Source organism: Bos indicus, chromosome 11 (assembly GCF_029378745.1).
Source record: "Bos indicus isolate NIAB-ARS_2022 breed Sahiwal x Tharparkar chromosome 11, NIAB-ARS_B.indTharparkar_mat_pri_1.0, whole genome shotgun sequence".
In the NCBI taxonomy this organism is placed as follows: domain Eukaryota; kingdom Metazoa; phylum Chordata; class Mammalia; order Artiodactyla; family Bovidae; genus Bos; species Bos indicus.
The window spans coordinates 98,488,650-98,512,097 of NC_091770.1; the positions used below are offsets into that span (position 1 = coordinate 98,488,650).

A 23,448-nucleotide genomic window follows, 5' to 3' on the forward strand; every position below is an offset into this window, starting at 1 on the left:
GAAGAATAGGGGTCCCAGCTGCCCTGCCCTCGTGCCAGGTCGCTCGCCCGAGGTGAAGGCCGAGCTTCCACCGCCTGTTTCTCTGGGGGTCACCCAGGATGGTCCAACTTGGCCGCCAGGACACGGGCGGGCCTTGGGAAACCGGCCAAAGTGGGCGGAGCTCGACTGTGAGGCAGAGTGTGGGCGGGGCTCTGTGGGGGCGGAGCCTTGCGCTCGGCCGGGGGCGGGGTTCTGGGGGCAGGGCACCGTGGAGGCGGAGCTCCAGCCTCCGGGCTCCGCCTTGGGGGCGGCTCCCGGCCGCCCCGGCGCGTTCTGCGGCGGCGTTCCACCCTTCCGGCTCGGAGTTCCATTCACCGCCTCCGCCTTCCGCCCCGCGCCGGCTGTCAGCGAGACCGTCGCCGCGTTCCATCTTCGCGCGGCCCTTGCGGCGCCCGAGCCCGCAATGTCGGGCCCCAACGGGGACCTGGGCACGCCGGTGGAGGCGGGCGCGGAAGGCGAGGAAGACGGCTTCGGGGAAGCAGGTGACTCGGGGTAGGGTAGGGTGGCGTGGGGGGAGCTGCTGAAGCTACGTTTGCTTTCTCGAGGGTGTCCTTCTGGGAGGGGGAATCGGGGCCGGGAAGAAACTGCAGAGCCCTCCCATCCCCCGCCCCAGGGAGGGTCCGGAGCTGCAGGCGCTTTCCTGAAATTCGGGGCGAGCACCTGCGAGCTGGCCCCTGGAAACCGCAGCCCTGGAGAACTGTGGTCAGCCGAGCCTGTTTTACAGATGAGGAAACTGAGGCTGCTTCAGGGATCACTCGCTTTGGGGGGAGGGGGTGGATTAGGACCTGCTTCAGCCACCTCTTTCAGCCCCTGTGGAGATGGGGACTCCTAAGGGCGCCGAGCTGGGTGTGGACCCTCCTGGGTTAGCACGGGAGGCTATCAGGGTGGGCGTGCCGCCCTGCTGAGTCAGCATCCCCAGCCACCTTTTAGCTGGTAGTGGTCTGGAGCCCTGGCGAATGTGACTTGCTTCCCCAGCATCCTGTTGCCTGCACAGCACTGCGCGGGGGAAGGAGTGGGGGTGGAGGTAGGAGGCTGGGGAGAGAGAAAGATCGGCTCCCTTCTCACCTTCTGGAGACTCAGTTTCCCCATCTGTAAAATAAGAATGGTTTAGTGTCCCCCCACATTGAGATGTATCAGGGTTAAATGAGAAAACGAATGAATAGTAGGCTCCAAGCATGCAAGTGTTCTGTAAATGGTTAGTCCCTTTAGTGTAATAAAGATGAGCGTATTAACTTAGAGGTCAGGACTTAGTAAATGCGGGGTAAGTATAGACTCTGCTTTTGGCTTTGTTTTGGGTAACAGCTTTATTGAGCGGTAATTCACACACTATACAATTAACTCATTTAAATTGTACAATTCAGTGGGTTTTAGGATATTCACAGAGTTGTGCACCCATCCATCAAGACCACAATAGTTTTAGAATACTTCCTCACTCAAGATCTACATTTTTATTAATAAAGAGGTAGAGTGAATGGGGTAAGCTGTGGGCTGCCAGGTTCCCCCCGGCCACTGCTGGTGAAGAGCAGCCAGGTGAGGTGCTGGGAGCTGTGATGGGGCATCCGGAAGGACCTCCCGGGAGTCATGTTGAGTGGAAGTTGGCAGATTGACAGGATTTAGGACATAGAGGAGGAGGGTGTCCTCAATGGAAGGAAGGCAAAGACTTGGAACTGAGAGGTACCCTTGACACTTGACTCAGACAAAGCCCAGCCCCAGGAGTGGAGACACCCTCCTCCCCAGCCTCCTCTCCACTTGGGTCTCTTAACCAGAATATGAAATGTTGCTAATAGTGACCATCTACTAAGTGCTTGCTGTGGCCAGACCCTGAGTTCTTGATATATGTATTTGATGTCTCATAATAACCCACTTTGTCCCCTTTTCCCAGAAAAGTGCAGTAACTTGCCGGGATGGAGAGGAACTGGGACTGAAACCCAAGGGCCCCTGCTCCGCTAGCACCACCAACCAGCTGCAGGACCCTAGGCAGGTCTCTTCCTTCTTGGACCTCAGTTTCCCCATTTGTACCACAAGGGAGCTGGACTCTAAGATCCAACAGAGGCTTTCCAGGACTCTGTCCTCTGTGAGTTAGGACAACTGAGCAATGGGTGCCCTTCCCCCAGAAGGCAGACACCTTTGCACCCTTATCCCAGACACTTTTCTGACACTGGCCATTCCCACACACCGCCAGCCACTTCCCCTTTGTCCCAAGCTGGCATCTGGGTGTATCTGAGTCATGGGCTGGCTCAGAACTGGGTCCTGCAGTGGGCACAGGCCCAGACCTTGGCTCCTAAGAGACAATGTGTTGCTGAGAGAGGCAGATCAGACGGGTCAGTGGAGGAGAGAGTGATGGTTTCTGATGGAGACCAGGGAAGGCTTCTTGGAAGAAGAGGCATTTGGAGCTGGTCCTTGAATGGCTGTTGTGGTTGAAGCATTCAGGGTGGCAGGGTCAGTTGAGAAAAGGCAGAAGGCTGGAAAGTCAGGCTCCACTCATTCATCCATTCATTCAACAAATGCTCACCGTGTGACAGTGAGGGCACTGGGGGACGGCAGTGGACACAAGCCCCCTCTCACGGAGCTCTCACTACAGGCTGGAGGAGACAGACCGGCACCTGATCACAGCAGTCGAGCTGGAGGTGAAGGCCATGGAGCTGTGAGAGCAAGGGGTCAGGAATAGAGGCCTGACCCAGGCTGGGGTCACATCCACGCTGACACTTGAAGGATGGGTGGGGCTCCTCCAGGAGAAGAGGAGGGAAGACAGACAGAGGAGGACACAGCACACTCCAGGCAGAGGCCACAGCAGGTTCAAGGGGCCTGAGGTGGGCAAAGGCAGGTGTGAGAGAAGGGAGCAGGGCCTGGGAGTCTGCCAGGAGCCCTGTTCTGAGGGCAGGGGAGCCAAGCAGGGCTAGAGAGTAGGGTCTGCCTGGGGACAGAGGCCTGGATTGCCCGACTCAGGCGCATGGGCTCTGGCCTCTAGGCAGTTGATGCAGGAAGTAGAGAGACTTGGCATCTGGCAGGACTGCCCAGGCTGCACTGTCTGCCTGACCTCCCTATGACCACCCTAACCCTAGAAAAAGATGGCACACTAAGCTATTTCTCCAATGCCTTTCTTATTTTGATATACACCCATTTTCCAGATGGTGACAGTGAGGCTCAAGGAGGAGTAGGGACTTGCTCGAAGCCCTTTTAGAGACAGGCTGGCACATAGTGGTGGTGGGGAGGGTGCCTGGGAGCCCTGAGGAAACATGGGACCTTGACTGTCTTTCCCCTTTCTTCCAGAATACGCTGCCATCAACTCCATGTTGGACCAGATCAACTCCTGTCTGGACCACCTGGAAGAGAAAAATGACCACCTCCATGCCCGCCTCCAGGAACTGCTTGAATCCAACCGGCAGACACGCCTTGAGTTCCAGCAGCAGCTTGGGGAGACCCCCAGCGATGCCAGCCCCTAGGCTCTGGGAGCCCCCCGCCAGGCCCCAACCCTGCCTTGCTGGTTCAGGCTCTGGCCTGAACACTCACCACCTGGCTTAGATACTTTCTCAAGGGCTGGCTGACAGATCTCCTGGGGGTTCTGCCTGCCTAGGCCACCTTTCTGGTACTTCCTTTGGTGTGCCTAGGCCAGCCCCCACCTCCCAGCATCCCCTCCTGGAGCCAGGTGTGGGCCAGTGGCTCACCCACCATGCCTGCCTGTCCAACTCCTGGACACTCCCCATTCTGCCCAGGCCATGAGTGTCCACATTAAACGGGTCTCCAACACAACTGCGCCTCCTCTCTCTTCTGTATCCTGGGATGAGCACCCCAGTGGCTGCCAGAGGTGAACAGGGCAGTGGAGGCATTGATCACATGGGGCTGGGGTTCTTGGCCTTCTTGTATTTCTGGGCACAGAGGTGCAGGTGAGGTCAGGGCTTCCTCCCAACTGGATATGCTCCTGGCCAGAGGTTGCTTCCCCAGGCCAGCTGAGATAGCATTGGCCATGCTGTGCGACCCTGGGTGATGTGCTCAGCTTCTCTGGGCTCTAGGGCCTTTCACCAAGACATGCTGTGCAGCCTTGGGTTCTGCCCTCTGGCTGTTGATCCTCAGTCTTGGTCCTCAGTCTCCCCATCTGGCCAGTCACAGGGCTGGTCTGGTTGTCTGTCTCTAAGGGTCCTTCCAGATGGGGAAGTAGAACTAAAGAGCTTGCTCAGCCAGGGCCCCACTCACTGATGATTCATCATAAGGTCTCCTGACAAGAAGGGTGGGGCCTCCACTAATGAACATGAACTTGGAGCCAGAGGGCCTGAGCAGTGAGGACCCCCCCACTCCCACACCAACTTTGGTAAGGTCCAGCTGGAGAGAGGCCAGGATGGGGGTCCAGAGCTCAGGCTTGGGATCAAATCCTGGCCTGTCACCAGATGTATGACCTTTTCTGCAGGCACTGGACCTTGCTAGGCCTCAGTTTCTTCATCTGTAAATTGGGTATAACAACAAGACTTCCCTCCTGGGGACACTGAAGATTAAATGAGATCTTACTTGAAGGTAGTACTTTCCAAGGTTGGGTACATGCTTAAGAGGGAAACTGAGGCTCAGGAGGTGAAATACCTCATACTCCCAGAGTCCCTGGTGAGGGACCCTGTCTTCAGATTTCCAGTTGTTCCTCCTCACTACCTGCAGAGGCTGGGCGCCAGCTGGGAGCCGGCTGAGGGCCCCCCTACCCCTATCCATGCAGACAGAAATGCTGGTGGAGACTATACAGGCCAAACTCCTTCCTTTATTGGATTTTCAGTAAAAATACCGACCATATCAAAGTCTCCACACAGACTCCTAAAAAGCTTAGCCGATTGGGACTGAGATGGGGCGGGCATGGGGTGCTTCCTCCATCAGGTTCTGAGGCGTCTGGAGCGCCGGGGCAGTCGGGGCCGAGGGGGTGTGGGCATCACCTTGCTGGGGGTTTTGGCTGTGTCCTGGGTGCTGGGCTGGCTGGGTGCACGGCCGCCAGCGGTGAACAGAGCGGTCAGGGCGTTCCGGGCGTTGATGGCACACCGGCGGCTCAAGGGCCTGGTGGTAGGGCTGGGTTTCTTGGCCTTCTTGTATTTCTAGACACAGAAAGTGCAGGTGAGGTCCGGGCTTCCTCCCCACCTGGCGTGCTCCTGGCCACAGGCTGCTTCCCTGGCCCCGCTGAGACAACGTTGGACATGCGGTGTGATCCTGTGTGACGTGCTCAGCCTCTCTGGGCGGACCTCTAGTGCTAATCCCTCAGCACCACCCGCTCCAGAACAATTGCAAAAAGACCTTGGCCCCAACCTGGTTTGGATTCCCTTTGTGGGTAGAGCCTCTCGTTGGGGGCTGTGCCCAGGGGCTGAGGCCAAGCCTAGAAGGGAGGTGGCCACCGGCTCTTCCCATCAGCTCGGACAGTCTGACCCCCCGGGCAGGGCGGAGCGGGGCGGGAAGCTGGACTCACCTGCAGGTTCTCAAAGTGGGCCAAGGACTTGCAGTGGGAGAGCTGCGCCCCCGAGTTGCTGTGGTAGAACTTGTGGCAGACGCGGCAGACATAGCCCATCACGGGCACCAGGAAGTCCACCCCTGAAGGACAGCAGGGTCTAAGCGCTCACATCCCCACGCCAGACTGGTGCCTCCCCCCAACCTAGGGGCCTAGCCTCCCCTAATACCCTCCAGGTGGGCAAAGAGACCAGGACGAGGGGCCAGGCTACCTGGCCAGGACGCTGTGACTGGGACCCGAGGCCCGCCGCTCCTGCAGGTGGCATCAGGGCCGGGGTCTTACCGTATGCGGTGTTGGGGCTGTAGGTCTCTGAGCCTTTCCACTCCTCTATGGATATGTCTCTGGATCTCATCTGGAAACACAGCAGTGTGGGCCCCGGTTGGTTCTGGCTTCCCTTAGTTTCCTCCTAAACACAGGCGGGGCCTGGACCCACCCATGCTCTTCAGTGCCAGCCCCTTGATTTCCAGGAGGAGGCTGTGGGTGGCATCCTCTAGGCCTTTGCCCGTGCTGGGCCTGTCCCACAGAGTGCCCTTCCCAATCTATATTTTCCAGGTGCAGCTCAATCTGTCCCCTTCTCCGGGAAGCCCTCCTGTTCCCACAGTGGCCATAATCCATGCCCAACACATCACACGTGGCATTTCATCGAATCCTCGTAACAACTTTCTATGGTTCACCCACTTCACATATGAGGAAACTAAGGCCCAGGCTCATTAACTCACTTGCCCAGGGTCACCCAGCTGGTTGATGGAGGAGTAGGGTGGTGAACCCTGGTGAGCCCCAAGCCGTGGTTAGCCTTTACCATGAACCCCTGCCAGCTCCTAGAGGCTGCAGAGACCACAGTCTTGGGCGGGGTGGTCACCTGCTCGACATGAGCCCCTTCCAGACAAGGCCATGCCTAGCAGTGCCCTCCACCACTTACCAGGCAAACAAATACAGCCTCTAAAAATGATGACCACCCCCAAGGCTGTGGCCCTTCCTTACAGTCTGAGCTGGGACTATTACTTCTAAGCAGAGAAAACGGAGGCTTAGAGAAACCAACGGGTTCGCCCAAGGTCATGCCACTACTGATTTCTGAGCAGCAAAGCTGGCATCACCCCCAATTTGTTTAGGCCTGGAGGCCACGCCTGCAACCCTCCATCCACAGCCCCTCTGTGCATGCCCTCTTTGGCTGCCCCCTCACCGCCCTGGACTGTGACTGGAAAGCTCTATGAGGACAGGGGCCAGGCCTTGGTCCTGGGTATTCCTGGTATCCAGGACCAGGGCCTGGCCCAGAACAGGTGCTCCAGAAACACCTGTTAAACTGAAAAGCTCCTCCAGCTCCTCACTCATGGGAGAGAGCAGAGCTGATGTATTCTAAGCACAGGCTGTGGAGTCTCGCTTCCTCGCATCCAAATGGGTGAGACTCTGCCAAGAAAGTGCCTGGTTACACGCCTAGCATATAGTAAGTGCTCAACAAATGTTGACTGCGGGAGTTCCCTGGTACCCTAGCAGTTGGAATTCCAGGCATTCACTCCCATGGCTCAGGTTCAATCCCTGGTCAGGGAACTGAGATCCCACAAGCCATGTGGCATGGCAAAAAAAAAAAAAAAAAGTGTTGAGAGCTTCCCTAGTAGCTCAGTGATAAAAAATCCCCAGTCCAGGAAGATCCCACATGCCGAGGAGCAACTAAGCCCGCGTGCCACAACTACTGAAGGCCTAGCGCTCTAGAGCCTGTGCTCGGCAACTAGAGAAGCCACTCCGGTGAGATGCCTGTGCACCCAGCTAGAGAGGAACCGCCACTCGCCACAACTAGAGAAAGCCCATGCGGCAATGCAGACCCAGAACAGGCAAACATTAACAAATAAATAAAATTATTTAAAAAATTGGGCAATCTGGCAAGCTTTCTCTGTAAAGAACTTGATAATAAGTACTTTAAAAAAAAATAAAGTTGACTGCTCTCACCACCATCATCATCACCATCATCACCTTTCACGGACTTTCCCATATGTACCACGTAGCTCCCCTCTCCATGTCTCTGCGATGCTATTCTCTTGGCCTAGGACACCTTTCTCTTCCGCAACACAAGAAAAAATTTCAAGCAGGCTTTCAAGACCTTGCGTATTTCACCTGCCACCCTACCGTCGTCATGATGCATATTTACACACTGTCATGTTGAAAACGGTTCCTAATAATACTAGATTGAGGCATGTCTTTGTGCTTGCAAATGCCAGCACAGCGTCTCCTGGCCCCTGGGAGGTAGGGGGAGGTCTCTCCTGGTCTGGGAGTCCAGCCTCCAGCCTCCTTTCCATGCCCTCTTTCCCCAAGCACCTGCTTGCAGAATTCCTCCTCAGCCTCGATCTCTTCTTCCTCCTCGTCATCCTCCTCCTCTTCTTCATCGCCCTCAAAGCAGCCCACAGCATCCACCGTGATGAAGTGGTCCTCGTCTTGGCCGGCTATATCCTTCTCCAGTGTCTTCAGCTTCCCGGGGAGGGTAAGGGCTCAGGTCAGCTCTGGGCAGCCACAATGTGACACCCCAAGCACCTCACACCCCAGAGAGCTCCAGTCCCTCCAGCCCTGCTATGTATTTGGACTGGAATACCCCTCAACTGCTGTGTGGCCCTGCCCAAGGCTCTATGCCGCTCTGGGCCCCTGTCCTCTGAGGGAGCTGGGGTTACCTCATTGGCTTTGTCCTTATGGCCCTGGGACTTCACGTGCTCCACAAACTTGCGGGGGGTCTTGAAGTAGCGGTTGCAAATGGTGCAGAAAGGTCGCAGGGATTGTTTGGCGAACTGAGGAATGGAAGGCAGGCCCAGTGGGCAGTGGGGGCGGCCAGTGTTCCCAGGTGCAGCGGGCAGGGCCCAGCAAGACGCCACCCCCCACCTGAAGGCCTCAGGTGTGCTACCTCCAGTCTCAGGGTTAGGGTTAGAGTCAGGCCACTCTGCAATCAGCAGACTGTGCTCCACAGAACACGGGCAAACACAAGACGGGATGGCGGATGGCAACAGAGAGACAGGACAGTCAGAAGACAGACAGGGCAGGCGCCAGAGGACCCCATGAGCCCCGAGGCTGAATGCGGGGTGAGATGGTGCCTCGCCCACACTGGACAGATGGGAAACTGAAGCCCAGAGAGGAAACATGACTGACTCATCACGAGCTACAGCCATGCAGGGACAAAGACTGACGTTTACTTTCTGCTTCCAACCTGGGCTCCCTCCTCCCCAGCCCTGGGCCTGGAGACCACACACGCGGTGCCTTTACCGCCAGCGGCGGGGGCGCCCTGGTACCTTGTGGTCCTGCGTCCTGCGGTGCTGGATCAGGTCCCCCATGTAGTAGAGCTGGCAGGTGTTGCACCAGCGCCTGGGTGGAGGCTCTCTGATGACAATCAAAACAAGTATGTGTGACACCGCATTCTTGTTGGAAAGACAGCCGCTCTTCCGGATGCTCCATAAATGGAATACAAGTCCAACAGAATCGGGTTTTTTTGGAACCTTAACAAATGGATTCTAGGGTTCGTCTAGAAGAATGCTTAAGAATAAGAGAGAAGACTCGGTGGGAGGGATGAGATTTAGAAGCACTGGGGACACCAGGAGGCCACCAGGACAGGTGACAGAGCTGAAAATATCTGGCCTTGAGAACTCTTTATCCTTCAGTTTGGATGCCCTGTCTTTCCCAGAGCTTGTCTGAGCCCTTCCCCAATTCCAGGACCTGTCTCCATGCCTGTTAAGTCAGGCCCCGCTCTGGGACCCCCAAAGTCCCACTGCCATAGCACTGTGCACAGTGGATTGAGAGGACCTGATTCCCTCTCTGCCCTCACAGCACCCCGGCATCCCTGGGGTCTGGCAGGGGATCAGTTCAGAGCTTCTGACTGTGAGGGAAGGACAGACAGCCCAAAGGAAGGACTGCCGCATTCTGGGTGGGGCCGAGTCAGGATCCAGCAGTGTCAGGACGCAGTGTAGCGAATCTTCTCCACCTGAAGCTTGTTTACAGCTTGGGCTACAGCTCTGCATTCTGTCGCAAGATCTATTTTTATATAGTCAAACTCATTCTGCAAATGCAATTTTGGATCCTGTTTGGTCCTGACATTGCATCAGGCATATGTTTCCACATTGTCAGCAATTCCCTGCCGTTGTCCTATATATTATTAGTTCTCCTACCAAGTGGAAGAACTGATCTAAGTCCATAGTTTGGGATATTTTAGATCATTTCCAAGTAAATGTTTTCACCACTGCATGAACTCTGCAAGGAACATCTCTGTGTCACCTTTCTCCTGGCTTTATGCTAATTTGGCCCAAGTGTAACTCCTAGGTCAGCAAGCCAGGGGAGGCTTAAGGGTGGAGAACATCCCACAAAGCCACAGGGAAGTTCCGCTCGAACTGAGACCAGCTAACAGAGACGCAGCCTTTAGAGAGAGCTCCCCGTCACTCAGGGAATGCAAGCAGAGGCCACCCAAGGGCCCTTCCTGTCCCCTCACCCCACCCAGGGAGCTGCAAGCTGTGACTCTCTGTAAATCCTCATGGCGGAGCCCCTGACCACTGACTCAGGGCCTATCCGACCAGGGAAAGGATCTGATTTGGCCTCCACAGGACTCGTTTCTTATTTTTTTAAGATTTTTTTTTGGGGGGGTGTGAATCATTTTTCTAAAGTCTTTATTAAATTTGTTACAATACTTCTGTTTTATGTTTTGGTTTTTTGGCCACAAGGCACATTGGATCTTAGTTCCCCAACCGGGGATTGAACCCACACCCTCTGCATTGGGAGGTGAAATCTTATCCACTGGACCACCAGGGAAGTCTGCTGTTCTGGTTTTAACTCTGAACTAGCTATTAACATCATGAAATTGGGAGATTCACATACAAATCGGTTTCTAGATGCTTCTGAGAAACCAGGAAATCTGGAGCTGAGTGGCAGCTGTTTGGTGAGACAGAGCCCACGTCCCCTAGGATGGACTGAGCCAATGCCATCCTGTTTCTCTCACTGCTGAGGCCTCCCAGCTCCTGCAGGCCTCAGTGGTTGCCCACTGAGCATCCCAAGAGCCAGTCCCAGACTCTGGAGGGCTGACATTTCTAATGGAGCAAGCCCCCATGACTAAGAAAGGAGAAAACCCAGGGACGTTCTAATCTCAGCCCATGAGATGAGCAGGTCCCACCTGACCATCAGGCCCTGTGGTCGGAGGCAGCACATATGCCAGGGGAGTGGGGGGTCTGTGCCACAACCCAATTCCCTCCCACATAGGGGGTCAAACTGTTCCTGCCTGGATAGAGCCTTAAGAGACTGTCTAGGGGCTGCCCTGCTGGCCCAGGGGTTAAGAATCCACCTGTCAATGCAGGGGACACAGGTTCAACCTCTGATCCAGGAACTAAGATCCCACGGGCCATGGGACAACCAAGCCCGCGAGCCACAACTACTGAAGCTGGCATGCTCTAGGGAATCTGTGCCCTGCTGTTTAAGAAGCCACTGCAACGAGAAGCCCGTACTCCACAACCAGAGAGTAGCCCCACTTGCTGCAATTAGAGGAAGCCTGCATGCAGCAACAAAGACCTAGCACAGCCAGAAATAAATAAATACAAGTTTTCTTTAAAAACATAGAGGCTGTCTAGTTCATGAGTTCCTGCCTTACACCCCTCGCCAGGCCATTTTACAGATAAGGAAAACTGAGGGCCCAGGCCACACAGTTAGTGAAGAAGTATTTGGGAGAGGGCGATCTTAATGCCTTAAGACCTTGTGGATGGTAGATCAGGGGTCCCCTATGCCTGGGCTGGCTTGTGAGACCACCTCCCCTGCACCATCCCGAGCCTCTGAGACCCCCCCACTCACTCGTCCTCTCTCTCCAGGACGTCCCGGGGCACAGGCAGCAGGGACAGCAGGAAGGCTTGGCTCATGTGCTGGATCTCACCGAGCCGCTGCTGGTGCTGGGCTCCCGACATGTGTTCCTGGAACTCCTGCAGCAGGCGGGAGCGAGAAAGGGGCGTGAGGAGTGAGCCCCTGAACACTGGGGCTAGAGGAGGCCTCCAACCTGGGCTTCCTGGCCACCCCACTGCTGCCGGGAGGACTTCTCTCTCATGACCCTGTATGGGCCAGAGAAGGATGGTAAACTGGGGCCCAGAGTGAGCACATGCCAGCCAGAGCCTCTGCGCCCGCTGGAGACCATGAGCACCTCCGAGGTGAGGAGCAGTGTGATCAAATTCCAGGTCCCCGTGGCTCTGCTCAGGCCAGGCACAGAGGGGCAGTGCTAACAATAGTGACAGTAATCGCACCAGTGTGATGCTGTTACTAAGGCTGCACTCGCTCTGCGCTAGCCCAGCGACTCATGACTTCAATGTCAAGTTGCTGAATCCCCAGAACCCCTCTGGGAGGCAGTTTTTCTTTTTCTAGAGGTGGGTTCTAAATGTTTCTTCTGATGCATGCAGAAACCGAGGCACCAATGCCTCAGTTTGGAAGGTGGAATTCACTTTCCAAAACCCACATAGTCAATCAGGGCTGATTTGCACCAGGTCCACCCAACTCTGAAACCCTGCCCCCTGGGCTGGTCCGGAGATGTTTTGTGATCTAAGGTACAGCTGCCGGAGGTGGGGCTTGGGGGCCCAAGTGGACACAGAGGCAGCCCTGGGAAAGGCAGGCTGGGCATCACATACAGCCCCCAAACCCTCCACCCGCCCACGAGATCTCCCACCCCCCCACCGGAGGGTACCTGCTGGCTACTGCAGCCGGCCTTGCAGATGTAGCAGAAGAACTGAAGGGCCTGCTTAGAGGGTGTGCTGGCCGCCGCAGGGGTGGCAGAGGTAGAGTCGCTGGCCCGGGGACCGGGTGTGAGGGGTACGGTGCTAAAGGCCCGGCTGTCGCTGCTCTGCAGGATGGTGACCTTCAGGGATCCCCCAGCCCCCCACACCTGCACGGGGAGCAGGAGCAGAGCTACCACCAGCTGGGCGCTTATGGTGAGTCAGCCCTGTGCTAAACTTCTAGGAGCCCTCCTGATAGCCCATTTTACAGGTGGGAGAACTGAGGCTCTGAGCCGTTAGGTGATCACCCAGGCTCGCTCAGCCAGGCAGCACTGCAGTCAGTATTCAAAAACCCATGTCCCCCTCAGTTCTCCCTGCCTCCTGTGACAGATGGAGAAACGAAGACGCAAGGCAAGGAAGGGGCTTGGCCACAGTTATTCGGTAAGGCTCCCCAGGTGGCGCCAGTGGTAAAGAACCCGCTTGCCAATGCAGGAGACACGAGAGATGCAGGTTCAGTCCCTGCGTCAAGATCCCCTGGAGGAGGGCACGGCCACCCACTCCAGCATTCTTGTCTGGGGAATCCTATGGACAGAGGAGCCTGGTGGGCTATGGCCCATACGGTCGCAAAGAGTTGGACAGGACTGAAGCGACTTAGCACACAGCACAAAGTGGAAGGCAGGACTGGGCCCCAGGCCCCAGACGGAGGCTTCCACACCACGCTCTCTCCGATGGAGCAATGTAACTCATGTGGGGGCTCTAGTTTTGGGGTGAGCAAGCTGGAAGGGACCCTTATCACCAAAAGTGCCTCCAGACTGTCAGAGCAAAGGCACATAAAGGCCCATATGAGAGCTGAGGAACACTGTCAAACCCAATCTGGTCTGCCCGCAAACCCAGGAGGAGGGCTGCTGTCACATTTCACAGGAGGGGAAACACCAGGGGTCCCGGGAAGGGGGGGCATGGCTGGGGCAGAAGGAGGCCATCCCACCACTGGGCACACAGTGCAGCCCTCATCAGAATCTCTACCCACCCCCAGCATCTCTCTCGCTCTTTTTTCACATTCTGCCACATCCAGGCCACCGGTCAGCTCCTCCTGGCTCTCCCCCACGCTGGCCTGGGCGCCCCCTGGCTCTGGTGGGGCCTCCTCTGGGCCTGAAATGACAGAGGCGTGCTCCATTTCCCACAGTCCATCTCCCACCGGGGCCCTGAGGGATGTGGGCCTGAGAGCCACTTTCTCTGCCCACGGCCAGGACCTTGAAGCCTCCACTGCACATGGACCAGAACCCTGGATCCAAGCCCAACCCTCAGTACCAGGCGGCACCCAGTCAGGGCTGGACAGTGCTGGGGGAGGAGCGGGGTCCCAGCAGAGCAAGTCCCATCACCGGGCCGGCTGGGAGTCACTGCTCACTTACCTGCTCTAGCTTCTACTGTATCAGGCAATCTTTCCAGCGCTGCAGAGCGAACCAGAACTGGGGCTTTCTCTGACGCTGGCACTGACACCTGTGGCTGAGTCTGAGGCCGTCCCTGGGCTGGTTCCAGTGGCTGCACCGGTAACTGAACCAGAGGTTGCTTGGGTGGCTGCTCCGGCGGCTGGAGCCTCGGCTGTGCTTCCGCCTGGACCTGTGGGCACGTCTGCGTCTGTGCCTGCTTCTGTAGCAGCGGCTGCACGTGCCTGGGGGGCTGCGGCTGCGCCTGTCGCCGTGGCTCTGCCTCCTCCTGCGGCTGCCGCTGCACCTGCTGCAGTGCTGAGTGCTCTGGAGAGGTCTGCGTCTGTGCCCGCTTCTGTAGCTTTGGCTGCACCTGGGCATTTACGGGGAGCGTCTGTGGCTGCACCTGGGCTGTGATCTGCAGGACCCGGGGCTGAAATCGTGGCTGCACGTGGGCTTCCAGGGGCTCAGGCAGCAGCTCGGGTGTCTGTGTCTGCTTGGGTGCCATCATCCGGGTCTGCAGCCGGACCTCTGCCTGCAGCTGCCCTGGGGGCCCCTTCTCTGTGGGCTCCTCTGAGCTGGGAAGGGTCAGAAGATCATATTCATGTCTGCCAACTGGCCCCAGGGGCTCCCAAGAAAGGCCCTGACCTAGGCTCCAGTCCTGGCTCTGCCATGTACAAGCAAGCCCCTTAGACTCTCCAGGTCCCAGCTTCCTCTAAGCAAACTGATCACTTGCTCCCACCTCCCACAGCTTGCTAGTATGTATTCAAGGCCCTGGAAGCCTGCCTACCCTCTGGCCATGCTCTGAGGTTCCAAGTACACATTTTCACCCCTCCACAATGGCCCCCTCACCTCACCGTGGCCCAGTCACAGTGAAGAAGCCAGAGTCCATTTGGCCAAGGGCCTTCCCAGGCAAGATGCAAAATTAGGTTTGACCTCCCCCGACGCCAGAAACCAAGGTCCTTGCCTTGTTCCCTTGAAGGATCTCACCCCACCTACCCCTACCCTTTGCCTTTGCAGGAATGAGGGTAGAGAACACCTGGGTACCAGGCAGGTTTTCAGCCTCAGTTACCTCTTTGACTTTTTAGCTGGCGGCTCAGAGGCTTCACAAGATTCAGGCTCAAGTGCTGGAGTGCATTTCTCCTTAGCGATGTCATCTGGGCACTGGGGAGGTTCTTGGTCTGGGATGGAGGGCAGGTGAGAGACTGCCATGCCAGGTGGAGCACGTATGAGCTCCCAGTTCCAGGAGGTGGGGCCTGGTCTCACAATTCCCCCCACCCCCTATAAGAGCCCTGCCTCCCAGATCTGCCTCCATGGCTGCTCCCCGCACCCACCTCCCCCCAACCCACATCCCTCCAAAGGACCAGCAGCTTCCCTCTCTCCCTCACCTTCGGGTGTTTCTGTTCGGGGCTCTGCGGCTTCTTCAGACCCCTCTGGGGGGTCCGATTTGTCCTCCACAGGCGTCGTCTGAGAAGAAGAATCCTACTTCCTTTCAGAAACCATTTCTGATATCTGCCACCCACCCCAGTAAATACCCCCTTGCTCAAGAGCAGCTCCAACATGTAGGCTCCAGGGGATGAAGGAGCCTGGCCCCAGAGCTGCCAAGGGAAGACCCTCAACACCCCGGGAATCACGTCCAGGAGTTCCATCTAGCTGCCAGCCTGTTAAGTAAATGCAGGTTTGGGCGACGCAATACTTCCTCCAGGTCCATGATGCTGCCCCGATTCCTTACCTTCTTCACGAAGCAGCCAGAAGGACCCTTCTCAAATGCAGACCTGATCGTGCCTCTTGTCTCTTTCAGGCTGAGATCCTGCCATGACTTCCCATAGCCCTGGACTATTCCTTCCTTACCCCAAGCCTGAAACTAACTCCCCTCCCCAGGCCCCTGCACAGTCTGGCCCCTACCTCAGGCCTGTTCCTCCAGCCTCAGCTCTCATGCCCCCTCTCCTCTCTGTGTCCACGGTGGCCTCTCTGGCTCCCCAAAGCCCTGGATCTTCTCCCAGGGCCTCAAAGGCGCTTCTTGCAGGAAGCCCTCCTAACCCATAGTACAGGCTCCCCGGGGCCTTGGACTTCCTTTTTGTGGAATTTCCCACGGCCATCATTCATCAGCTGGAGAATTATGTATATTGAGGTCCTGTCATCACTACCAACCTCCTCCCAGCCCAGGATCTCCAGGAGAGCCGGGCCAGATGCCTTCTTGCCCCAGAGAGTCCTCTGCCAGGCCTTAACAGACATCTGCTAAGTGAACACGGTTCCGGATGGCTCCAGGGTACCCCAGGGAGCCCCAGGGGTCCACCTGCCGCTTCCCTCTCTCCTACTAAGCCCAAGGGACCAGCAGTGAGTGGAAACATGCACCACTTCAGGGCTCCATGCCCTTCGGAAACTACCCAGCTCACCCTGCATGACACAGGCACTGGTCTGAGAGTCAGGAGGGCCGGACTCTTGGTCTGCCTGGACAGCTCTGCAGCCCAGGACAATCTCCACCCTCCTTTCTGAGCCTCTGTCTTCCCATGTGTAAAATGGGGCAAGAAGGTAAACACTAGACAGGGCCATGTTAGGGCAGGCTCAACTGGAAGGTCAAAGGCTGTGACCCCTCTCTGGAGGGAAATGCCTCACCTCTGGATGTGGGTGGTGTCAGAGCCAGAAAAGGTGGGTGCTGCCCCCTCTCCCAATTGGGGTACTCTCAGGAATGTGGTGTGTGTGAGGAGCTGTCTGGACATCCGGGGACAGGACAGACATAGGGAGCATATTATTTCCTTTGAAAACCTCCCTGGTTCTTCCTGCTCAAGTCAGGGAGAGCTCACTAAAGGTTCAGAAACTTCAGCTGGCAACAGGGTTGCTGCTGCTGCTAAGTCACTTCAGTCATGTCCGACTCTGTGCGACCCCATAGACGGCAGCCCACCAGGCTCCCGTCCCTGGGATTCTCCAGGCAAGAACACTGGAGTGGGTTGCCAGTTCCTTCTCCAATGCATGAAAGTGCAAAGTGAAAGTGAAGTCGCTCAGTCGTGTCCGACTCTTCGCAACCCCATGGACTGCAGCCTACCAGGCTCCTCCATCCATGGGATTTTCCAGGCAAGAGTACTGGAGTGGGTTGCCATTGCCTTCTCCGGCAACCTGGTAGAGTTTAGGATTTTATAACATTGTTTTACCCCAGTCACTTTTCTTTTACTTCTATGGTTGGGGATTTATTCAGAGTTACTGTTACTGTGTTGCTTTTTTTAAAAAAATTTTCAGATAGTGATTGTTTTTTTTTTAAATAAATGTAACAGAAAAGCAGTGTTCATTTAAAGCTATACTACCCCAGACAGTAGCCAGCAGGCACATGTGCCTGACTTTCAAGCACTGGAATTGTGGCAAGCTGAGTCGAGATGTAAGCATAAAATATATACCAGTTTTAAAGAATTAGTATTAAAAAAATAATCTCAAAAGAATATAAAATACCTTGTTCATTTTTTATATCGATTACATGTTGAAATGATCATTTTTAATATATTAGGTTAAATACAATATGTGAGTAAAATTAATTTTGCCTGTTTCTTTTTACTTTGTTACTGTGATTACCAGAAATTTTTACTTTTTAAATTTTTTTTAAAATTTAAATTTATTAACTGGAGCTAATTACTTTTGAAACATATATAATATCATATAAGAAACAAATCGCCAGTCCAGGTTCGATGCAGGATACAGAAATTTTTAAATTACCTGTGTGGCTCACATTTAATTTCCACTGGGCAGTGCTGATTTAAAGAAAGTTGGTAAAATATACCTACAATGAATACAGTATTATATGTCAATTACACCTCAGTCTTTTCAAAAAGAGAGAATTGTTAGCAAATAGTATTAGCAAATAATAGAAATGGTAAATAAAAAGGGAATAAATAGTTTGAGTGGTGTTCGGATATAGCAAAAATCACTTTGGGGTTCAGAAACATTTAAAGTTTTAGAAACACTAGACAAGTCTAACTCTCTCTCCTATCATTTTACTGATAAGGAAACTGAGGCACAGAGAGGGCTATGATCAGCCCCAAGGCCAGTGTGAGCTGGAGGGGGTACTGCTGGTGGGTCCCCAGATGTGTCCTCTCCCATCCACACCTGCTCTGCACCCAGACACCACTCACCTTGCGATTGGGGGTCGTAGAGGAGGAGGTCCGAGTCTGTTTCTGGGGGGTTCGCCCTGAAAGGTTGAGCTGGGAGGGGTTGATGGGGACCCCGACGGGAGGAGGACCCAGCAGGGACTGCCGAGTGGCCTGAGGAAAGAATTGCTGGAGATTTGGGGTGGCCAGCTGTGGAGGTGTGAGGCTGGGGGGTGTCAGGTTGGGGGTGGCCAGGTTGTAGCCACGGAGGTTACCTGTGGGTGAAAAGAGGGCAGAAGGGGGGTTACAACTGTGGTCAGGTGGTAAAGGTTAGGGTCAGGGGTCAGTGCCCCCAAGCATTATGGGGGCATCACGGATAACTTCAAAGGGGACTGTTCACACCCAAGGGCAGCCAGAGGGGAAGAGATGAGAACTGAAGGCCCAGTCCCACCTGAAGCACTGGTGGGAGGGGGCTTTCAGGCTGGTTTTCTTCTCCAGCTTGTGAGGGAAGGGGCCCTTTTCCCTCCTCAAATGCCTCCCTAGTCAGTGGCTTGGGCACCCCCAGAAACTCTGTTCACCCCCATGCATGCTTTAGGGTACACTTTCAGGTATATAAAAGATTCAGCACAGGAGCCAAAGGGAGAACCAGCAAGATGATTGGTCTCTGGAATAACAAGATAACTCTCCTACCAACACCAGCTACCCCTCATCAAAAGTCTCCTGGGGACCTCCCTGGAAGTCCAGGGGTTAAGACTCCACGTTCCCAATGCAGGGGGCCTGGGTTCCATCCCTGGTCAGGGAACTAGATCCCACAGACCACAGCTAAGACCTGGTGCTGTCAAATACATAAATAAATATTTTTTAAAAAAGGAAATGTCTTTTGGTGACTGGGCACTTGCTAAAAACAGCCTTAGTCACACCACCCAGCCACCTTCAGGGTAACTATTATCCTCTCTACTGATGATAAACAGAGACACAAAGTGAAGGAGTGGCTTGTCCAGGATCTTTGGGAGCGGCACTGCTGTCCACTCACTGGCTCCCAGGTGGGACTCTGGGGGTCCTCCCGACTCCCCTCTCTCTTTACCCTCCCCCATATGAGCCAACACCATTTCTCTTAACCCTGACCCTTACCCTCCTCTAGCCTGACTCCCCTTCGGATCTCCACTCCTATCGCCCCTCCTTCCAAAGCCGCTTCATCCCACGTGTGAATTTCAGCCACAGTCTCTGTACTGTGATCCTTCTAAAAATCACATTCTGACTTTGCCCCTCCCTCTGCTGAACCCATCCATAGCTTCCTGATGCTCAGGAAGGAAGCCCACTCCTCACTCTGCAAGGTCCAGCCCTGCTCCCCTCGACCCCCTCTCTTGCAGTTCTCTCACACACACCCACTGTGCTCCAGCCACACGCTCCCATGCATGGGTCTGCCTCAAACAAGCCTGGGTCTGCCTGCCTCTGGGCCTTTGCACATGCTCTTCCTTCTGCTTGGTGTGTTCTGCCTCTGCATAACCAGTCATCCTTCATTCCCCTCTTTACGTGATTCTCCTTTGAGAGGGCTTCTCAGACCCTCTCTCTGTCCCTAGAAACCCAGCTTCCCTGTTCCCAGGCCAGCTGCACAATTTCCTTGTCCGCTTCCCACTGTCCACCACTTAACCACCCTGGGAACTCCTTAAGGGCAGGCACTTCATCTGATTCAGAGCACTGGGGAAGTATCTGATCCAATAAAGGACAGTTTAAATCCTTGCCCCAGTGCTGGGATGGGAAACCCAGGGGTTACAGGCATGTATGGGTCAGATGTGCTGGGAGAAATGGTTCAAATGCAGGTTCCACAGTACAAGTTCTGTGACCCTGAGCAAATAAGTTTCCCTGTCTTAACCTCAGTTCCCTCATCTATAAAATGGGCATAGTAATAGTGCTTGACTCAATGTTTTATGAGGATTCAGTGAAATACACAAGTGTGCCTGGTATTTACTAAGCATTTTGTGATCATTAACTTAAACACATATACACGTATGTGCAGAGAGAACGCCAGCCAGCTCTTAAACAGTGAGATAAAAGATGGCACACTCTAAAAGAGAAATGGACAAAGAACATGGACAAGTCACAACATGAATTACAAACGTTCAGCAGACACAGAGAAATGTTCAAGCGCACTAAGAAATGTGACTAAAAGCACTCCAAGAAATGTAAACTAAAGCGTTAGTGATATAGCTTTTTTGCCAAGCAATTAGACTAGATGTATATACACATATATATTAGAAAAGAGTATAATACCCAGTGTTGCCGTGGGCATGGTGAAACTGGCACTGTCATACGTGGCTGGTGGCATTGCAAATTGGTCCAGTCCTTTGAGAAAGCAATTTGGCAATACTTATCAAGAACCATAAAACACCCATCCTCCCTGACCCAGTCATTCTACTTTTGGGAATCCATTCTAAGAAAATATTCTCAAACATGATATTCACCCCATTATTTAAAGCAGCAAAAAAGAGAAAGAAAAGAAGTAGAAGAAGGAAACAGCTGAGAAAGTTTAGGGACATAAGGGCACACACCTCCAGAGGAATATTAAACAGCTGTTAAAAATAATCTTTATAGAACTGTCAAATCATATGGTAAATGAACAAGCCATTCTGCTCAGTGAAAAACAAACAAAATACAGCTTTTCATGTATATCAGTAATCACAGTCATATATAAAGCCCCAATTCTGTGCGAGAAAAAAAATGGGAGGAAATATACCAACACTTTAATGGGTATTCTTTTTCTTTAGAAGTGAGGCTACATATGATTTGGATTTTCTTGTCCTCTTTTTAAAATATTTCTTTTGCTCTTTGAAGTGTGACTTTTAAAATGAGAAAGAAAAGAGTGGAAAAAAAATGTAAACATTGTGGGTTTCCGTATGTGGTCTTATCTCTCTATCCATCCCTCTATAATGTATAAGCCGGCTCCTAGGATCATCCACACCCATGTGGCAACGGGAGGGCTGAAGAGTGACAATATCACATCTTCTGACCTGGCTGCATACCCTGCTGGGAGGCAGGATAGCCCGGTGTCTCAGAACAAAGCTCTGTAGTAAGACCTCTAATCAACACCTGGGCCTCAGTTTCTTCATCTGTAAAATGGGGCCATGAGTGTATCTCCCCTTAGGGTTGTCAGCAGAGTCAAGAAACTGGATTTGTAAGGGGCTCAGCATAGTGCTCAGCCCTGAAGGACCAGTCAGCATGTCACAGATACCCTGTGGGAGGGGCTAGGTCTGAAGAAGAGCTGGCTCCATGTCTCTGGACCCCTGCCTCCTCCCACAGTGGCTGAAGTATTGGGAGCAGCATCATGGAAAGAAAAGCTGAAAGACTACTCTCCACGTGGAGAAACCCGGGTGAGGGCACAGGCTTAATGCAGAGGGCTAGAGACACCTACTCAGAGATCCAGGGGTCAGGAGGCCCAGGCCTCCATCTAGCTCAGCCATTGCTGATACTGTGTGACCCAGGGAGAATGACTTCCCTTCTCTGGACCTCAGTGTCCTCATCTGTCAAACAGGATGCAAAGGAGGGTGGTCAAAATAGATCTTTCCATCCATCATATCATCTAATCTCTCAATGTCAGCAAAATATGTGCTGAGTAGCGCCCACAGAGCTAGCACCACGGCCAAGGGCACTCCTCTGTGATCAGACAGACCTGCATTCAGCTGAGCAACCTAGGGACTTCCACCTCCCAGAGCCTCAGTGCCCTCATCTGTAAACTGGGATATTGACAGTAGCTCCCTCTCAGAGTTGCTGTGTGGCTTGGATGAGATTCAGTGAGCCCGCAGCCATACCTTGTAACTGCTGCAGAAGCAAAGCTCTCTGCAGCACAGAGCCGTTGAGGAGGGAGGTGGGGCTGGTCCCCTGGAGAGTCAGGAGCTGCTGCTGTGGCTGCTGCTGGGGGAGCCCCCTGTGTGTTGAGAGCGGGGGTCAGAGGGTCATGGGGAGAGGCAGACCCTCCCTCTTCTCTGACCCCCCTCCCCTCCATTCTCTGCCCCTTTCTACTGCAGAGAATCTCCTTGGGTTGGGAACTGATGACCTCCAGGGCTCAGACAGGGCTGCCCCTGGGCCAAAGGTCTGGAAAGGGGGCGACTCTAAGGCACGGGCCAGAGTCACCCAGCCCTCCAGTGGGGAGCTCACCTGCTGACGGTCATGGGCAGTGGGGCCTGCGGTGGGGACTGCTGGAGCAGCTGCTGAAGCTGCAGCAACTGCTGCTGTTGAAGCTGCTGCTGCTGGAGCTGCTGGAACTGCTGCTGCTGGTTGAACATGGTGGCTGCGAGAAGGGAGGGAGTCAGGTCGATGGATCCCGGTCGCCCAGTCCCAGCCCGCGGCCCTCGCGCGCTGCAGACTGAGCTACACGGCTACCCTCCCGGTTAGGCCCAGAGCGCGCCACGCGTGCGCTCCGTCCCTTCAGTACTCCTCCAATCCCACCAGCCGCGAGGTTTAACCACCCTCCCGCCAACTGCCTCCAAATCTTCCCAACAGTTCCTCCTCCAAACGCCCAATCCCGCCCTCCGTCTCTCCACTCTCCACTCCGGTGCCTCCAGGAGCGGTGCCTGACACTGATACACCTCCCACCCCACCCTTCGGCCTTTCTTTAGGCCAATCACGTGCAGAACAAGCCAAGCCCCGGGCCATTCACACCCCTCTAATGCTCCCACCCCGTCCCGGGTGCGCGCGTTCCGTCAATAACATCACCCCACCCCCACCCTGCTGCCACCTTTGACTGTCTTACGCGAACAAAGTAGGAGGAAGGCTTCCCTCCACTCTAACCCAACCGCCGCCCCCGACCCCATTCTACCAGCCTCTTCCTCTACCGACAGATCCAGCATCACATCCAAATGCGGCGTCCCCACCTGCCCACGAAGCCCTCAGTCTCCATCCGAGTGGCCCCTGGGTCCTCGGCCGTCCCCCCGAACAGTGCCCGGACTCGCGCACTTCGTCCCCGCCCCGGGAACCTCACTGCCACCTCCCCTCACCCGCTCTGCCGTCTCGTAGCCCTCACCGGCAGGGCGGGGTGGGCCGGGCCGGGCCGGGCAGCTCCGGCTCGCGGCTCCGCGGGTCCCCGTGTCTTCCCGCGGCTCCGCCCCGGCCTATCCACTCGGAGGGTCGGTCTGCGGGCCGGGCCAGGGCAGCGCCCCCTGGAGGACGGGAGGTCCAGGTCACGCTGCGGGGACGGCGGTGCGCGGTGGGGATTGGGGGAGGGGGGAGACGGCTCACCCGGCAACGCGGCCGGCGGCGGGAGTGGTTCCCGGCTGCGAGCCGGCACCGGGCACCGAGCAGACCCTCCGCCCCGCAACCTCCGCATCAGGAAGGGAGGGCTCTGAGCCCCAGGTCCGTCTGTCGCCCAGAAGGGGGTCTGTCGTCTGGCGGGGACTTGGCGGGGGGCTTTGAGGAGCACTGTCCCCAACCGACCTCCCCGAAGACCCCACTGTCCCGCGATCCCGGGGGTCCCGCTTGGGGCTGGGGCTGGGAGGGGGTGAGGAGCCATCCTCTGTACATTCGGGGACCGAAACCCAGCGAGGGGACGCCCCGCACAAGAATTTGCCCTAGAAAGGGTGGTGGGGCCGGCGAGGGGTGCGGGTGGGGGCTCGGTTTGAAAGTGTCTTTTTTTTCCCTCGGGTTTGGCCGCGGAGCCGGGGAGGAGGGCAGAGTTCAAAGATTAAAAAAACGGCGCTCATCGTCCTACTCTCAAAGACCCTTTAATTTCGCCTCTGTCCGGTGTCCCGGTGCCTCGC

The 23,448-nt window shown here is 55.3% G+C and overlaps 2 protein-coding genes across 8 annotated transcripts; one reads left to right on the forward strand and one right to left on the reverse strand.

The window, feature by feature from the left end:
- Positions 1-321: 321 nt before the first annotated feature.
- BBLN (bublin coiled coil protein) lies at positions 322-3,789 on the forward strand. The gene is made up of 2 exons (XM_019970921.2): positions 322-521; positions 3,310-3,789. The coding sequence occupies exons 1-2, from the start codon at positions 443-445 to the stop codon at positions 3,480-3,482; spliced, it is 252 nt and encodes an 83-aa protein (XP_019826480.1). The 5' UTR covers positions 322-442; the 3' UTR covers positions 3,483-3,789.
- Positions 3,790-4,757: 968 nt separating this feature from the next.
- CIZ1 (CDKN1A interacting zinc finger protein 1) lies at positions 4,758-22,835 on the reverse strand. Of its 7 annotated transcripts, none has more exons than XM_070799325.1 (17): positions 22,716-22,835; positions 21,851-21,983; positions 21,505-21,620; positions 19,970-20,041; positions 17,744-17,973; positions 15,014-15,092; positions 14,698-14,806; positions 13,611-14,203; positions 13,229-13,350; positions 12,174-12,371; positions 11,300-11,424; positions 8,770-8,857; positions 8,161-8,274; positions 7,814-7,963; positions 5,789-5,858; positions 5,468-5,589; positions 4,758-5,102 (listed from the first exon to the last, which is right to left on the reverse strand). In XM_070799325.1, the coding sequence occupies exons 2-17, from the start codon at positions 21,976-21,978 to the stop codon at positions 4,887-4,889; spliced, it is 2,532 nt and encodes an 843-aa protein (XP_070655426.1). In that variant the 5' UTR covers positions 21,979-21,983; positions 22,716-22,835; the 3' UTR covers positions 4,758-4,886. The 7 variants fall into 7 exon arrangements, with proteins under 7 accessions (XP_070655426.1, XP_070655424.1, XP_070655425.1 ...); XM_070799323.1 differs by having other exon boundaries at positions 14,698-14,830; XM_070799324.1 differs by having other exon boundaries at positions 15,014-15,107.
- Between the last annotated feature and the right edge of the window lie 613 nt (positions 22,836-23,448).